This window comes from Mirounga angustirostris, unplaced genomic scaffold, assembly GCF_029215605.1.
Source record: "Mirounga angustirostris isolate CCGP_5_RB_7025 unplaced genomic scaffold, mMirAng1.0.hap1 SCAF_5, whole genome shotgun sequence".
NCBI lineage: Eukaryota > Metazoa > Chordata > Mammalia > Carnivora > Phocidae > Mirounga > Mirounga angustirostris.
In genome coordinates this window covers 4,323,222-4,339,807 of record NW_026991713.1, presented here as the reverse complement: position 1 = coordinate 4,339,807, position 16,586 = coordinate 4,323,222, and the positions used below count along the sequence as shown (strand labels likewise).

Below are 16,586 nucleotides of genomic sequence, written 5' to 3'. Positions count from 1 at the left end.
TCAGTCTTTGGAAAAGGAGGTCAGGAGGCATAGAGGGAAAGACCAACTACTTCACATATCATCACACTCCCTTTCGTCTTGTTCAACCTACCCATCTCTATGAGGTAGACACATCTGTCCTCATCATACACATGAAGAAATCAAAGCTCAGAGAAGTTAAATACTTTAGTTATTTCTCAAGATTACACAGGTCAGTGACAGAACAAGACTGGCAGGAAACCAGGTCTGCCTTACTCAGGGTGGGGAACAGGATCACGCTGTCTTGCTGGTCACTTCCCGTGTAGAGCATCAAACTCCTCTTGGGCTGTGTTCTTAATGTTTCCATAGGACTCTGCATTCACCTCTATTATGATACTTGTTTGTTTTTTCCCTTTATCTATCCTCCTCCTCACCTTACTGGACTAAAATACATCTAAGAACAAAAGCTGTATGGTCTGCCCTTGCCCGTCACTGCACAGATGTGTAGAAAATGCTTACCAATTACATGAAAGAAAGCACTGTCTACTTCTACCTTAGACCATGATAAAAGAGCACCTGAATGGTACTAAGCAGCAAAACAGGGAATCCAGAATTTTTTAAAATTAATTGCTTATGTCTAGTGTAAATCAATTTATATACTGAAAAACTGATATGAAAAGAGAATAAAATTTCATTGAAATAGTTTCCAGTCATGACTGCACAAACCAAGGTACCTGAACTTCTCCATGCCTCCTCTTTTCAAACGCCAGTCTTTCTTTGTCAGCCTTCTGTTCCCACTGCAACTTTTTCAGCTGTTGGGTCATTATAGCCACTTTCTTTCTCACTTGTTCCTTAAGTTCTTTGTAATGTTCCAGCTGTAGAAGGAGCATTTAAATATTACTAACTCACATAAGAAGCATGAGAGGAAGTTTTTAAGATACTATTTACTAGCAGATAATTAATCTTATCAAAAGTTTTATATAAATTAGATAGTTTGCCATCTTCTGCAGGTAAGATAATATGAACCCAAAATGAACCTCTTCTTTAAAACTGCTTAGAAAGATAAATATTCTTCATCTCTATCCTAGAGCAAATACCTACTCTATAGTATTGTGAGACACATAGGAGCTAAAATGAGGTATTCAAAACCAACTTTATAACGTCTCTGTAAGAAATTCTTAGAAGAGAAAGGAGATTAAAACTCACTAATAGTCCAAAAGCAAGAGGAGTTCAGATAAAATTACATCTTTTGTTTATATAGTCACAGTTATTTTAGTATATATATTTTGATGTAAGATTATCATAAAATTAATGAAAAATAAATGATAAAAAATTCAGTTGAGAGACTTTCAAAAACTCTGAATTACAAATTCTTGGGTATCTACTACTAATTTATTATAATTAAACCTTACATACCAAACTGGATATTAATTCACCACCACATTTAAACCACCTCAAATAATCAACTTCCCTCCTGCCAATTAAGTGGTCATGTTTCTTCAAAGCCACATATATCTGATTTTTAAGTTTTTATAATATTTATAAGGAAAAAATTATTACATTAAAAACATAAAAACATAATTACCTAATTTTTTTACAAAATGATATCAGGTAGTCTTGTTGAAGTATTTGCTATGACTTTAATTAACTCACAAATGTTATAATGCCATCTAATCTTACAAAGTAAAAATAGCCTAGTCTATAAAGATTAAGTTTAGACTCCGAATATAGACTGAAAATTTTCAACCCCCATAATCTGGATGAGGATTGTCTGAAGATAATCTCTCAAAATATCAGATAACATTCTTTAAATCGTTTCTAAGAAGCTGAAATTATAGAAATGAAAATTTTCTCATTTGTTGACTTGTTCACCTGACTGGCTTCTAGTTCAATGTCTCGCCCCTTGTATAAGATTTCTTCCTCAACCTGCTTTTCAAAACTTCTCCATGCACCATCTAAATCAACCAGCTCTGTCTCCAGGGCTTTTATGTCATCTTCCTGTTTAGAACACTGTTTCTCACTGTCCTTTATTGATTTCTTAGCCACGTCTAATTTCTTGAGGTGGTGAGAAGTGTTTTCTTTGGCTTTAATGTATTGAGGCCTTTTCTGATTTAAAAGTGCTTCAAGAGATCTAAAAAGAAAATAGAGTTTGCTTTAAAGTAAATTAAATCTATACTATATAAAGGAAGGAAGTTCTTTTGATCAAATCATACATTTAAAAATAAATTCTAAAAATTAACTTTCAGAGACTGTAGGCAGATCAGTGGTTTCCAGAGGAGGGGCTGGTGGTGGGGGTGGGGGGCTGGGGGACTGAATAGGTGGAGCACAGGGGAATTATCTGAGTGGTAAGCTACTCCGTATGATACTATAATGGTGGACGTATGACATCATGCATTTGTCAAAATCTACGGAACTTTATAGCACCAAGAGTGAAGCTTAATGTAATGTGTGCAAATTAGAAAAGCTCACTTAGGAGGTCAAGGGATCCTAGATGGAATATAACCAAAGCATCTACTACATTACCAATGTATGAAACCACCTGACTGAAGGGGGTGGGGAGAAAAGTGCTAACCTAAATAACTTTGAAAATGAGTCACGTCTATAAAACTAAAACAAAAGGAATTGTACATAAGCATTATACTCTAGTTGCTAAAGTTGATCCCCATGAGGATATGTGTTAACAATTCTGGTACTGCTATGTATGATTACTGGAATTGAAAATGAACAGCAAAGGGTAAGATTTTATCCTTTTTGATGGCTGAATAATATTCCATTGTGTGTATATATACCACATCATCTTTATCCATTCATCTGTTGATCGCCATCTGGGCTTCTTTCCATAGTTTGGCTATTATGGATATTGCTGCTATAAACATTGGGGTGCAGGTGCCCCTTCGGATCACTACATTTGTATCCTTTGGGTAAATACCTAGTAGTGCAATTGCTGGGTCGTAGGGTAGCTCTATTTTTAATTAGATGAAACTGGAGGGTATTATGCTAAGCGAAATAAGTTGGTCAAAGACAATTATCATATGGTTTCACTCATACGTGGAATTTAAGAAACAAAACAGAGGATCATAGGGGAAGGGAGGGAAAAATAAAATAAGACAAAACCAGAGAGGGAGAAAAACCATAAGAGACTCTTAATCATAGGAAACAAACTGAGGGTTGCTGTAGGGGAGGTGGGTGGGGGAAGGAGTAACTGGGTGATGGGCATTAAGGAGGGCATGTGATGTAATGAACACTGGGTGTTATATGTAATTGATGAATAACTGAACTTTACATCTGAAACTAATGATACACAATATGTTAATTAATTGAATTTAAATAAAATAAAATTTAAAAATAAAATGAACAGCAGAATGTGGAAGCCAGGTTTCTCGCTGTTGGAATGGAGGTTATAGGTAGGCAAGAGAAGGCCAACATCAACAGTGGTATCAGTTTCATATTATCATGTATTATACAGATAGTACATCATATAACAGATTATCTGTTGACATTCCTGATGTGATGAGAATGACATTTTACCCCATGGCCTTCCTCCTCAAAATCCATAAACCTTACCTTTTTATGAAAAAACTACCAGACAAATCCAAATTGAGAGACATTCTACCAAAAAACCTGACCAATACACCTCAAAATTATCAAGGTCACCAAAAACAAGGAATGGCTGAGAAACTGTCATAGCCAAGAGGAGCTTAAGGAGACACGATGACTAAATGTAATGTGGTATGCTTGATCGGAAACGGGACACTGGGGAAAAATCAGAAAACATGAGTAAAGTATGGACTTTAGTTAATAGTAGTGTCTCAACACTGGTTCATGAATTCTGACAAATGTATCATATTATTGTGAAAAGTAGGAGAAATTGAGTGTAGAGAATAGGGAACTCTTGTTATCTTTGTAATTTTTCTGTGTATCTAAAAGTATTTCAAAGTAAGTTTTTTTAAAAAAATCAACTTTCAAAGTGTCACTTATATTTTTATTTTTTCTACCAATATACATAAAATCCAGCTGTTAATAACTATTTTTAAAAACTCACTTTAATTCTTTTTCTGTTTGTTGTAGTTGTCTGGTTAGCATTCCATGTTCCTTCTTCTTGGCTTTCACTATGTTTTCATGACGAGAAAGAGACTCCTTTGTGACACTCAAGTCCCTACTCACACGCTCTAACTCAGTGTTCAGGAAATGAATTTTCCTCTCATTATGATATAGTTGGAAAAGCTGTAATTGTATCTTGTTCATTTTCAGTTCTTCAAGGAGACTCTGGTAACGTTCTGCCTATAAAACAGTACAATTCAACAACAGTTAAAAGGGAGTATACTTAAGGTGACTTTTCATAAACTCAACAATAGTACCAAAAAATGATCTCTAAGGCATTAAATTATTTATTATCTATTATTTATTATTCACAAGTTATTAAATTTGTGAAATAAATTACTTATGTAATTAAGAAATAGTATTCTTGTCAAAAGTAGCATTATTTGGAGGTTTCTGGATACAGTTTTATAATAAACCAGTAAACTAGTATATGATTTTATTTTCATATACTCAGTGGTAAGAACAATGAAGTGGCACCTGCTAACCTGGTCTTTGTCCCATTTCTGTCTTGACCTCAGAGTATGGCAAGTCCATTAATATTTCTGACATCAGCTTCCTAATATGTAAACTGAAGGAAGCTCTATGACTTGTAAGGTCCCTAGCAACTTTATTTTTATTTTTTTAAAGATATTTATTTGAGAGAGAGAGAGAGCACATGCACGTGTGCACCCACATGCGTGCAAGCTGAGGAAGTAGCAGAGGGAGAGGGAGAGAAGCAGATTCCCTGCTGAATGCAAGTCTGCGGAGGGGCCCAATCTCTTGACCCTGAGATCATGATAAATTCAAGGATTCCAGGTAAAATTCCTGCTATAAGATGTAATTTTTCTGTTAACAGGAATATTACAATTCTAAAATATATGTAAAATGGAAGAATTTCCTTAGCATTTGTACAATTAATAAAGGAATAAAGGGCTGCTTTGAAGGGAAAGCTCCTAATCAACGATGTATTCCAATAGGTAAACAGCCATTTGCCATGACATTGTAAAAAAATAGGAAATTCAATGATTCTAACTGTCCTCATAAAGTTTAAAGTTCTGCAACTCTACATTTCTATCACTGTTTCAGCACGTTATGAATATCATAGTCTTTCACTGACACCGCCCCTCTCCACTAACAAAACCAAGGATATACACACACGTAAAAATACGAAGAAACAGAAACATCACGATGAGAAACACATCCACCTTTCAGTTAATTCTTCAAATATTAATGATTGCCTACTATGTGCCTGACCCTTGTTGCTGGGAATGTAGTAGAGAAGAAGATAGAAACACTCCCTGCTCACATCAGCACTTCAGCTAGTTGTTCTAATGGTGGGGGAGGGGGAATCAGAGAGTAAACAAGCAAACATGATAAACAAGATAATTTCATACAGCAATATATGTGACAAAAGAAACAAGAGGGTAATGCAATAGTACCAGGGAGGGGGTACCAACTTAGATTGGGGTATGTATAACAAATGCCTGCCTGAGACAATATCTTTTTAATGACAATTTGAATGAGAGTATTGGCCATGCAAATGTCAGGCACACAGCTATCTAGGCAGGGGAAACAGCCAAAGCTCTGAGCTCGAAGTGAGCACATTATGTTCAATGAACAGTAAAGGTCAGTGGGTGGGAGAGTAGAGGAAACTAAAACTTGAGAGGTGGGTAGGGGCCATGTAAGTAGGCTGGGAAGGCAGACTAGACAGAAGCACTGCACTGATAGAGGTTTTATGCAAGAGAAAGACAGATTCTGATGTGCATTTGACAAAGATCACTCAAAAGTGCAAAAAATTATTAACCATAAATAAGGCACTATACTAGGCATTGTGAAGGGCACCAAGAAATACCACAGAACAGTATTTGTAAAGTGTGTCTATGGCTTCTTAGAGGTTCCCAGTACCCTTTTAGGGAGCTCCTGAGGTCAAAACTCTTTTCATAATAACATTAAGACCTCATTTGGTTTTTTCATTGTGTTGACACCTGCACCAATGGTGGGTAAAGCTGCTAGGCTTTAACATAAATAAGGTTTGATATAGAAGTAGATAGGAGATTCTTCTATTAAGCCATATATTAAGGATATTATAAATATGTAAAACAATGTCACCTTTCTAATTAGTTTTAGAAAATGCAGTTATTTTTCATAAAAATGTCATTTATGTCAATGTATAATGTTTACTATCGTAATTTAATATTGACAGTTAAAATATATTCTTAAAATTTCTCAGTTTTAATTTCAAATATAATAAATATTGGTAGATATGACCCACATTAACACAAACTCTTCGGGGACCTTATAAATTTTTAAGAAAGTAAGCGGACAAGATCCAAAAGTTGAAAGCCTCTGTCATGTAAGATATAAACCCCTCAAGCTTATTTTTAGTCGTTAAATAACCAGACATTTTTGTGGTTGAGGTTGTACTGCCTATTAAGGAAAAAACAAAACAATTAAAAAAACCAGTAGAAACTACATCAAAAAGTTTATCTTAAATGAATAGTGGGCTTTCTTTGTCTTACATTACTTTTACAACTTGTTAGTAATCCCAAGCCAATACCTAGCAATGCTAACAGACAGAAAGTCTTTGTATCCAAAACTTACTGGTTCCACCATCACAACCTTACCTCTTCTTTCTCTAATTTTGCGTGTTTGCGTTCTGAGGCTACATTTTTTTTCTTATTAAAATTAAACTGTGCATCCTCTTCAGCTTTCTGTAACTTTCTTTTCTTTTCCTCATATTCTCCTATAAGCTCTCCTGAAGTGCTGATTTCCTCAAAAAACTGGGTTCTTTCTTTGGGTTTTTTCATTGAAATCGATTCTACAGTTCCCTTTTAAAAACAGTAAAGCACATCAACATATAAAATATATGGATGTATTTTTAAAATCATGAATGAAATAAACTAGTACAGCTCCTTACCTGAAACACTAGACAGTTCCGTGCTTTGATTATTATGCCTATCTTTTCCAACTCAGCTATGTACACGGAACGACTCACTGGATTATCATCAAAATGAAATTCTGAGCATCCCCCTAAAATAAAAGAATAAAAACTATTATTGGAAATATAAATACCAGACCTGTAACAACAACCTTTCAAAGTTTAGTAAAATTATTTTTCTTATTGAAGTGGTTAGTTATGCAATAACATACATGTTACTAATAAATGCATATAATTAGTCAACAAATATGCCAAGGAGTATTCTACAGCAGTGAACAAAATGGATGGAAGTGTGGATCTCAAGTTTATACCCCATGATGCAGACAGACAAAAATGAGATATGTAACTACAATAAATATCACATGAGAAAATGTTAAGTGCTAAGGAGAAAAAAGAGAGCTAGGAAGGGGATATGGAAGTCTCTGTGTATGGGGAACAGGCATTACAATTTTAAATAGGATGATGTTATGGTCTGAATGTTTGTGTCCCTTCTAAATTCATATGTAGAAATCTGAACCCCCAAAAGTGATGGTATTAGAAGGTGGGGCCTTTGGGAGGTGATTAAGTTGTGACTGTGGTACCCTCAGGGATGGGATTAATGGGTTTACAAAAGAGACCCCACAGAGCTCCCTAGTTCCTTCCACCAATGTGAGAACATAATGAGATGTCTGCAACCCAGAAGACAGCCCCTCATCAGACCATACTGGCGACCTGATCTTGGACTTCCTGCCTCCAGGACAGTGAGAAATAAATTTTTATTGTTTATAAGCTATTTGTTATAGCAGCACAAACAAAGACACATGGGCTGGGAACAAGAACAAAACTGAGGCACCACACTTCTGATTTGAATATATGTTACAAAGCCACAGTAATCAAAACAGTATGGCACTGGCATAAAAACATAGAGACCAATGGAACAGAACAGAGAATCCAGAAATACTGCATGATCTCACATATATGCGGAATCTAAAATAGTTAAACTCAGAGAAGCAGAGAATAGAATGGTGGATGACAGAGACCAGGAGGAGAAAAAAACGGGGAGATGTTGGTCAAGGGGTACTAAGTTTCTGTTATGCAAGATGATATGTTCTGGAGATCTAATGTATAGCAATGTGACTACTGTTAACAATACTGTATTATATACTTCAAATTTGCAATGAGGGTAGATCTTAGGTATTCTCACCACAAAAATACACACACATGCACATGCAAAGAAAACAGTAACCATGTAAGGTGATACACATTTAATTAGCTTGACTGTGGTGGTTACTTCACAATGTATATTAAAACATAGATGTATACCTTAAATACATGCAATTTTTTAATTAGCATTTCTTTCTTTCTTTCTTTTTTTTTTTTAAAGTAAGTTCTAGGCCCAAGGTGGGGCTCAAACCCATGACCCCAAGATCAAGAGTCACATGCTCTTCTGACTAGGCCAGTCAGGAGCCCCTAGATACATGCAATTTTTACCTGTCAATTATACCTCAATAAAGATGGGAAAACATAAATTATGATGATTTATTAGATAAATAGAGCACGCTAGGGAATCTTTACTGTAACAGAGACTTCTGAATAAAAACCCAAAGGAAGTGAGAAAACTCACCAATAAAGGCATCTATGTGGTAATGTGGTGAAATACTTAAGTTACACACTAAGGTATAAGTATTTCCAGAATTATCAGTGACTGAATCTGGGAAAAGTTAATAAGACAGTATTTATACATTAGAACATTAAGACCATGTTCTAGCGCACCAGAATGAAATACCAAAAACAAAAAAACAAAACCAAGACATGCCTATTTTATGGAGGCTCTATAAACTCTGAGCATATAGAAAAGATACATGTAAACAACTCTCAATCTTGCTTATTCAGGAAATGGGTTTATTCATGAAATCCCTGTTTCCTGAATAATTACAAAATAAAATTCAAATATTTCACTCAAGTTGCTATTTGGTGGTAGAAAAACTTTCAGTGCAAACCAAAAATATACATATAATCAGTTCATCACTAAGAAAACTAGATACACATACCAAGAGAACCTCCTTCATTTTAACCTAATAACCAGGTAGAAAAATGCTATTTGACAGCAAGGAAATGTGAACAAATCCATCTGCTTAAAGAAAACTCTTAGTGGGGGATCAAACAGGTTCTATTACTTGCTTCTGAGATTTGCCATCTAAGACAGGAAAAAAAACCCAAATCTCTAGTTTACTATGCCAGTGGAATAACAAATCACACCCTTCAAAAAAAGAAAAAAACAGATGATCTGATTTAACTTTTGAAAAATCAAATGACTCATAAGCAATTATCTACCAAAAAAATACCTCGGATAATCCTTGTAAATGTTTTCTCTTCTCCACTTTCCTCCACATACACAATTTTCACACTTGCAGAAGAAGAGACAGGTCTTCCAATATGTGCTCCATGAATGAGTTCTTGAATATTTTTCACTCTTAAATTAGCTGTTTTCTCTCCCATTACAAAACTAAGTGCATCCATTACATTAGATTTTCCTGGGAAAGAAAAGAGAGAGGAAAAAGTTATTCCTTCTTAATAATAAAAAACCTTACCCAGAGTCAAATAAACCAGGCCACCAATGGAAGTGAAATATAGCCAATACACGTTTCAATAGTACTGCCTCGTCTATATTTAAGATGCATGTGACTGAACAATTTTATGTAGATCACTGGTTTCTTCTATGCAGCCTAGGGTAGAGTATTAAGTGGCCTAAATTTAAGGATCTAAATAAGGGGATCTAAACCCCAACTCTCTTCCATTATTAAATATTATACTATGGCAAATCATCTCTGAATTTCAGTTATTCTCATTTTATGAATATTAACTATCACATACTTTTAGAAATGGCTAACTATATCCAAGATATTCCCACAGACAATAAGGTTGCTAGAATATTTACGATTGGTGGGAGTTGGTGGTACAGAAAAGTTATACAGCAGGCCTGAGCCTTTTATTTTTTTTTTTTTAAGATTTTTATTTATTTATTTGAGAGAGAGAACATGCAGGAGTGGGGGGAGGGGCAAGAGGGGAGGGAAAGGCAGAGGGAGTGCCTGTATCCTTTTGAATTAGTGTTTTTGTATTCTTTGGGTAAATACCCAGTAGCGTGATTACTGGATCACAGGCTAGTTCTATTTTTAACTTTCTGAGGAACCTCCATACTGTTTTCCACAGTGGCTGCACCAGTTTGCATTCCCACCAACAGTGCACGAGGGTTCCTTTTTCTCCACATCCTCACCAACACTTGTTATTTCTTGTGTTTTTGATCTTAGCTGTTGTGGCAGGTGTGAGGTGATAGCTCATTATAGTTTTGATTTGCATTTCCCTGATGATGAGTGATGCAGAGCATCTTTTCATGTGTCTGTTGGCCATCTGTGTGTCTTCTTTGGAGAAATATCTGTTCATGTTGTCTGCCCATTTTTCAATTGGATTATTTGCTTTTTGGGTGTTGAGTTCTATAATTTCTTTATATATTTTGGATACTAATCCTTTATCTAAATCCATTCATCTTTTGAGCCAGCAATTCCACTTCCAGAAATCTACCTCCCTGATATATGTGTACAACTATACAATGGAAAATACATAGTTATGCAATTCATTATAGGTTTTTTCTAACAGAAAAAGATCAGAAACAACTCAAGTGTCTAGAAATTAAAGGAATACTTGAAATAACTGTGTAACAGCCACCCAATGGGAGAATTACACAGCAGAAAGATGACAGAAGAGGATGTAATAAGTGAAAAAAAGTTTGTAACAGCATATATTGTAAAAAACTAAATATAAACTTTGGCATAAAGAACTGAGGGGCTAGAAATAACAATACATATATATTTGCTTGCATTTGCAAAAAGGGATACTGAAAGATAATTAAGAAATGGTCATTTAGGGGCGCCTGGGTGGCTCAGTGATTAAGCGACTGCCTTCGGCTCAGGTCATGATCCCGGGGTCCTGGGATCGAGCCCCACATCAGGCTCTCTGCTCCGCGGGAAGCCTGTTTCTCCCTCTCCCGCTGCCCCTGCTTGTGTTCCCGTTCTCGCTGTGTCTCTCTCTGTCAAACAAATAAATAAAATCTTAAAAAAAAAATTTTTTTTGGATAGCAAATGCAGTAATTTCTTTGACATTGGCTGTAACAATATTTTTCTAGATAGGTTCCCTGAAGCAAGGGAAATAAAAGCAAAAATAAACCATTGGGACTACATCAAAATAAAAAGCTTCTTCATGGCAAAGAAAATAATCAACAAAACTAAAAGACAACCTACTGAATAGAAGATATTTGCAAATGACATATGCAATAAAGGATTAGTTTCTAAAATAAAGAAGTTATAGAACTCAACACCCAAAAAGCAAATAATCCAATTGAAAAATAGGCAGACAACATGAACAGATATTTCTCCAAAGAAGACACACAGATGGCCAACAGACACATGAAAAGATGCTCTGCATCACTCATCATCAGGGAAAGCAAATCAAAACTATAATGAGCTATCACCTCACACCTGCCACAACAGCTAAGATCAAAAACACAAGAAATAACAAGTGTTGGTGAGGATGTGGAGAAAAAGGAACCCTCGTGCACTGTTGGTGGGAATGCAAACTGGTGCAGCCACTGTGGAAAACAGTATGGAGGTTCCTCAAAAAGTTAAAAATAGAACTAGCCTGTGATCCAGTAATCACGCTACTGGGTATTCACCCAAAGAATACAAAAACACTAATTCAAAAGGATACAGGTACCCCGAAGTTTATAGCAGCATTATTTACAATAGCAAAGATACGGAAGCAGCCTAAGTGTCCATCAACTGATGAATGGATAAAGAAGATGGGGTATGTATATACAGTGCAGTATTAGTCATTAAAAAAGAATGAGGGCACCTGGGGGGCTCAGTTGGTTGGGTGACTGCCTTCGGCTCAGGTCATGATCCTGGAGTCCCTGGATCGAGTCCCGCATCGGGCTCCCTGCTCGGCGGGGAGTCTGCTTTGTCCTCTGACCCTATCCCCTCTCATGTGTTCTCTCTCTCTCATTCTCTCTCTCTCAAATAAATAAATAAAATCTTAAAAAAATAAAATAAAATAAAAAAGAATGAAATCTTGCCATTTGCAACATCATGGATGGAGCTAGAGAATAAATGCTAAGCGAAGTCATTCAGTCAGAGAAAGACAAATACCATGATTTCACTCATGTGGAATTTAAGAAACAAAACAAAAGGGAAAAAAGAGAGAGGCAAACCAAGAAACAGATCAAAAAAAAGAAAAAGAAAAAGAAACAGATACTTAAGTATAGAGAACAAACTGATGGTCACCAGACGGAAGATGGTGGGGGGGAAGGGTGAAATAGACGATGGGGATTAAAGAGTACACTTATCATGCTGAGCACTGAGTAATATATAGAATTGTTCAATTACTATATTGTATACCTGGAACTAATATAACACTGTATGTTAACTATATTGGAATTAAAGTTAAAAACTTAATAAAATTTAAAAAAACATTTGGGTAAATGGTGGATCAGGAACATTTGTCTAATGTCAAAGTAACACTAGTAACACTAGAACACTAGACTAGTTAGAAGGGAAAAACTAATTGCACAGTGGAGTTAATCACTGTCACCACTCTAATCCAGGGGTCAATCTTAGCACCACTAGTGGTAAAACAAATAGATATTATGTGATGTAATACAGTGTGAAGTATACAACATCACCTATGATGGAGTCTAATCAAAAATGTTTAATTTGAACCCATCAACCTTTTAGGTATTGCATTTTTTCAAATGCCTTTTCCTCATCTATCAAGAAATAAAATGGGGGCGCCTGGGTGGCTCAGTTGGTTGGACTGCCTTCGTCTCAGGTCATGATCCTGGAGTCCCGGGATCAAGTCCCACATCGGGCTCCCTGCTCAGCAGGGAGTTTGCTTCTCCCTCTGACCCTCCCCCCTCTCATGCTCTTTCTCTCAAATAAATAAATAAAATCTTAAAAAAAAAAAAGAAATAAAATGGATCTTTTTTCTTGTGGGAACAGATGAAGATTACTGATATAACAGTGTGGCACATGGATTAAACTAGGGTAAGACCAAAGGTTGGGAACTCAGCTAAAAGACTACTACATTAATCCAAGGAAGAAATGATGAGAGCCTGAAACAGTGATAGTAGTGGGAATAGAGGGAAGAGGACAAGATTATTAAGGTGGTAGAACTGGCTCAGATTGGTAATGTTCTGGGTGTGACAGGGAGAATTTATAAGGATGAAGGAGAATTCATTTAGTTGGCAGCCATATGGAACTTGGAACTCTGGGAGAAAAGCAATCTGAAGTCCAAGGAACAGCAAATGCTAAGACCCTGAAACAGAAATAAGATTGGTCTATGTAAGGAAGGCAAAAAAAAAAAAAAGAAGCATTTCTGACTAGAGCATAGTAAATATGGGGGAAGAGAATATTAGAGAAGAGAAATACACAGGGGCCAGATTATAAAGGGTTTTGTGGATCATGGTAAGAAATACTGGATTTTATTCCAAGTGTAGGGGAAAGCCACTGGAGAGTTTTAAGCTGGGCAGTGCTCAGATTTATAGATTTACTTTTTTAGTTTGTTTTTTTAACTGCTCAATCTGACGCTGTGAGAATGAATTGCAAAGAGAAAAGAAAGAAAGCCGAGGGACATGTTAGGAAGTTATAGCAATAGTCCAAATGAGAGCTCTAGCAGCTTTGACTGAGTGATAGCAGTGAAAAGTGGCAAGAAACAACTGGATTCAGGATGTATTTCAGAGGTAGAGTTATTAGGATTTATAGATTAGATGAGGGATGTGGGGTATAGAAGGAGGAATAAAGAATTACTCTAGGTATCTGGTCTGAATGAATGAGTAAATGGTGCCCCTTACTGAGTAGGTAAGACCTTGGAAGAAAACAAGTTTGGGCGAAGTAGGGGAGAGGAAATTTACTATTCTTTCTGATTATAGTATTTTTTTTTTTAAATTTTATTTTTAAGTAATCTCTATGCCCAAAATGGGGCTTGAACTCAACGGAGCCAGCCAGGCACCCCTGATTATTTCACATGTCTACTATAAATAGCAAAAAAAAAAAAAAAAAATGCTGAATATTATAGCCCTAGATATATAATTTTGTAAGTCAGCAGCATAAGGATGGTATTTGAAGCTATGGGACTGAATAAGATCACCTAGGAAAAGAACATAGGGTAGACACAGACAGAGGATATATTTCCAGGGGGTAGGAGGACTCCAGTGCTTAAGAGACCCAGGGGAGAAGCAGCCAATAACTGAAGGCTTGCCAGTGAAACAGGAGAAAACCTAGTTGGATACAAAGTCAGAAGAGCAAAGAGGCTCAAGGGAGAGATGAAATGTGACCTGCCATGCAACCTAGACAGCAAGACCTTCCCTTGACCAACTTCTTTAAAAACAACCCCAGCATTTCTGATTCCCCTCCCGTTTCTATTTTTCTTCTTAATACTTAACACTTTAATATTCTATATACTTCTCATATTTTGCTGTCTGTCTCTGTGCACTTGAACGTAAGTTCTACATGGGAAGGGATTTTTATCTGTTTACTGATGAGAACAGTGCATGGCACATACTAGGCATTCCATTATTTTTAAACGAATGAAATAGCACTGATAAGTCAAACAGGATGAGGAAGGAAATTGGCCACTGACTCTTACAAGATGTAGGTCAAAGGTGACCTAGGTAAGTGTTATTTCAGTGGAGCTTGGGACTGAAAACTGAATCAAGAGCACTGAGGATGGTTCAGAGTTTTATTGTACTGATAAAATGGGGCGACAGCCTAAAAAGACAGTGAAGTTAAAGGGCTTTTCCCCAGGCATTTCATTATAAAATTTTCAAACACATAAGAAAGTTGAAAATTTCATAGTAAACACCCATATATTTACCACTAAATTCTACAATTAACATTGTACTATACTTTCTTTTCATATAACTATCCATCCTCTATGTCATAAGAGTGTTAATAAGGCATGTATTATTGCTAATGAAAATTATCCAGTAAGGGAGGAAGATACAATCCAAAAGAGAATGATAATCACAGAAGCAAAGAACTGAGGAGGGAGCAGGATGTAAATCACAAGTGGAGAGGATAGCCTTAGACTCAGGCACACTTATGGAACTTCCCTGCTAAATAGTCCCTGCTTCAAAGTCTATTTTTTCCATAAAGTTAAATATTATCACCCTGGCAAGTACTTACCCTAGAATTCCAACATTATACACCGCTGCTCCCCTACACATGCACTACATTCTTGACAATTTGGGCTATTAACTGTCCCACAAATAGACTCACAAATCTCTAGAAAAATATTCTTTACTCTTTGGGCCAGCTCAAATGGTAAGTCCTCTAGAAAACCTTTCCTTATCTTTACCTCTTCCTGTCCATACCTCCCTAAATCAGATCTAGAATTTTCCTTGCTTAAAGTTCCATAAACAGTGTCATCGAGACTTCTATTTCAATAAGTGTGCCATTTTCTTATACTCCCAATGCCTCGGGAGCAGAAGCTGTCTTATTATACATATCTTCTTCTGCTTCTAATACTATATATACACACAAAAACTATTTGCTAAATTTGAGTGGAAAACATCAAGGTTAAGATTAAAGATGAAATTTTCCCACTACCTACAAAGAAACCAACATTAGATTTACTAAAAACAAACGAGAACATGTCAAATTTTGACAGGTGGTAGCAATAAGAAATTATTACAAAAAGAATGACAACTAGCTAAATTGAAGTTTAAGAGAAAGTGAGTATGACAGAAAATTATCAATTGGTTTCATAAAATCTACCTAAATGGGTAATTCTGTAAGATTTTTAAAAAGATGATTTATGAACAAGTATTCAAATGAATATAAATGAATAACACCCATTAAATTAGTCATGGATTAGTATTATACTGAGTTTTGGCCATCGTATAGAAGGAGAATGTGAATAGCCCATGCAACATTCAGCAGTAAGTAAACCAGAAATTGTTGTTGTGGAGAGATGATATTAAAGGTAATGCTGAAATAATCCATGACTGGCTTTGCATGGTTCTAAGTAAAATCTCTGGGTTACCAGTGATTCTCAGGAGGGGAATGGAGCTTCCAGGGCATGTGGGACAAGAGGAAGTTGTAAAGGCATTTTCACGATAACCTTAAGATATATTGTTAATCACGATATGTACTGTTGAATTAAGAAAAGAAATAAGATTATTTTGAAACTTACGTTTGGCACTAGTTTAAAAAAGGTCAAAACACCACTTTATCCGGATCTTGAACGGCAGTGGGCAAGTAATTTAGGCTGACTGCAGTATAAGACTTTACCCAAATACTCATTCAAAATATTACACTGTTGGAAGTACAAAATATAATTGAGCAACTCTTCACATAATCACCAGTTAAAAAGTGAAAATCAACTGCTGGTGGGCCTACTAACCTGATAACTGAGTGGATATACTCACTGTATACTTACCCTTACTTTTTTCAATGTCTTTTTGACAACAGAATCAATCTGGCCTGAGAGCGCCACAAAGAAGATTTGAGTTAGGAAAAATCTCCAAGTAACTATCATTTTAGACCCTCTACCTGCTGGGGTCATTACATCTATGGATCTTACC

The 16,586-nt window shown here is 36.0% G+C and overlaps 1 protein-coding gene across 1 annotated transcript in view; it reads right to left on the bottom strand.

Annotated features, from left to right (window-relative positions):
* SMC1B (structural maintenance of chromosomes 1B) overlaps positions 1–16,586 on the bottom strand; it is a 67,366-nt gene that overhangs the window by 48,864 nt on the left and 1,916 nt on the right. Inside the window, exons 2-7 of the mRNA XM_045872346.3 lie at positions 9,301–9,489; positions 6,956–7,068; positions 6,663–6,866; positions 4,001–4,239; positions 1,831–2,089; positions 693–833 (exon numbers count right to left, since the gene is read on the bottom strand). Coding sequence (XP_045728302.1) covers positions 693–833; positions 1,831–2,089; positions 4,001–4,239; positions 6,663–6,866; positions 6,956–7,068; positions 9,301–9,489 — 1,145 coding nt within the window. The remainder of the gene's footprint in view (positions 1–692; positions 834–1,830; positions 2,090–4,000; positions 4,240–6,662; positions 6,867–6,955; positions 7,069–9,300; positions 9,490–16,586) is intronic.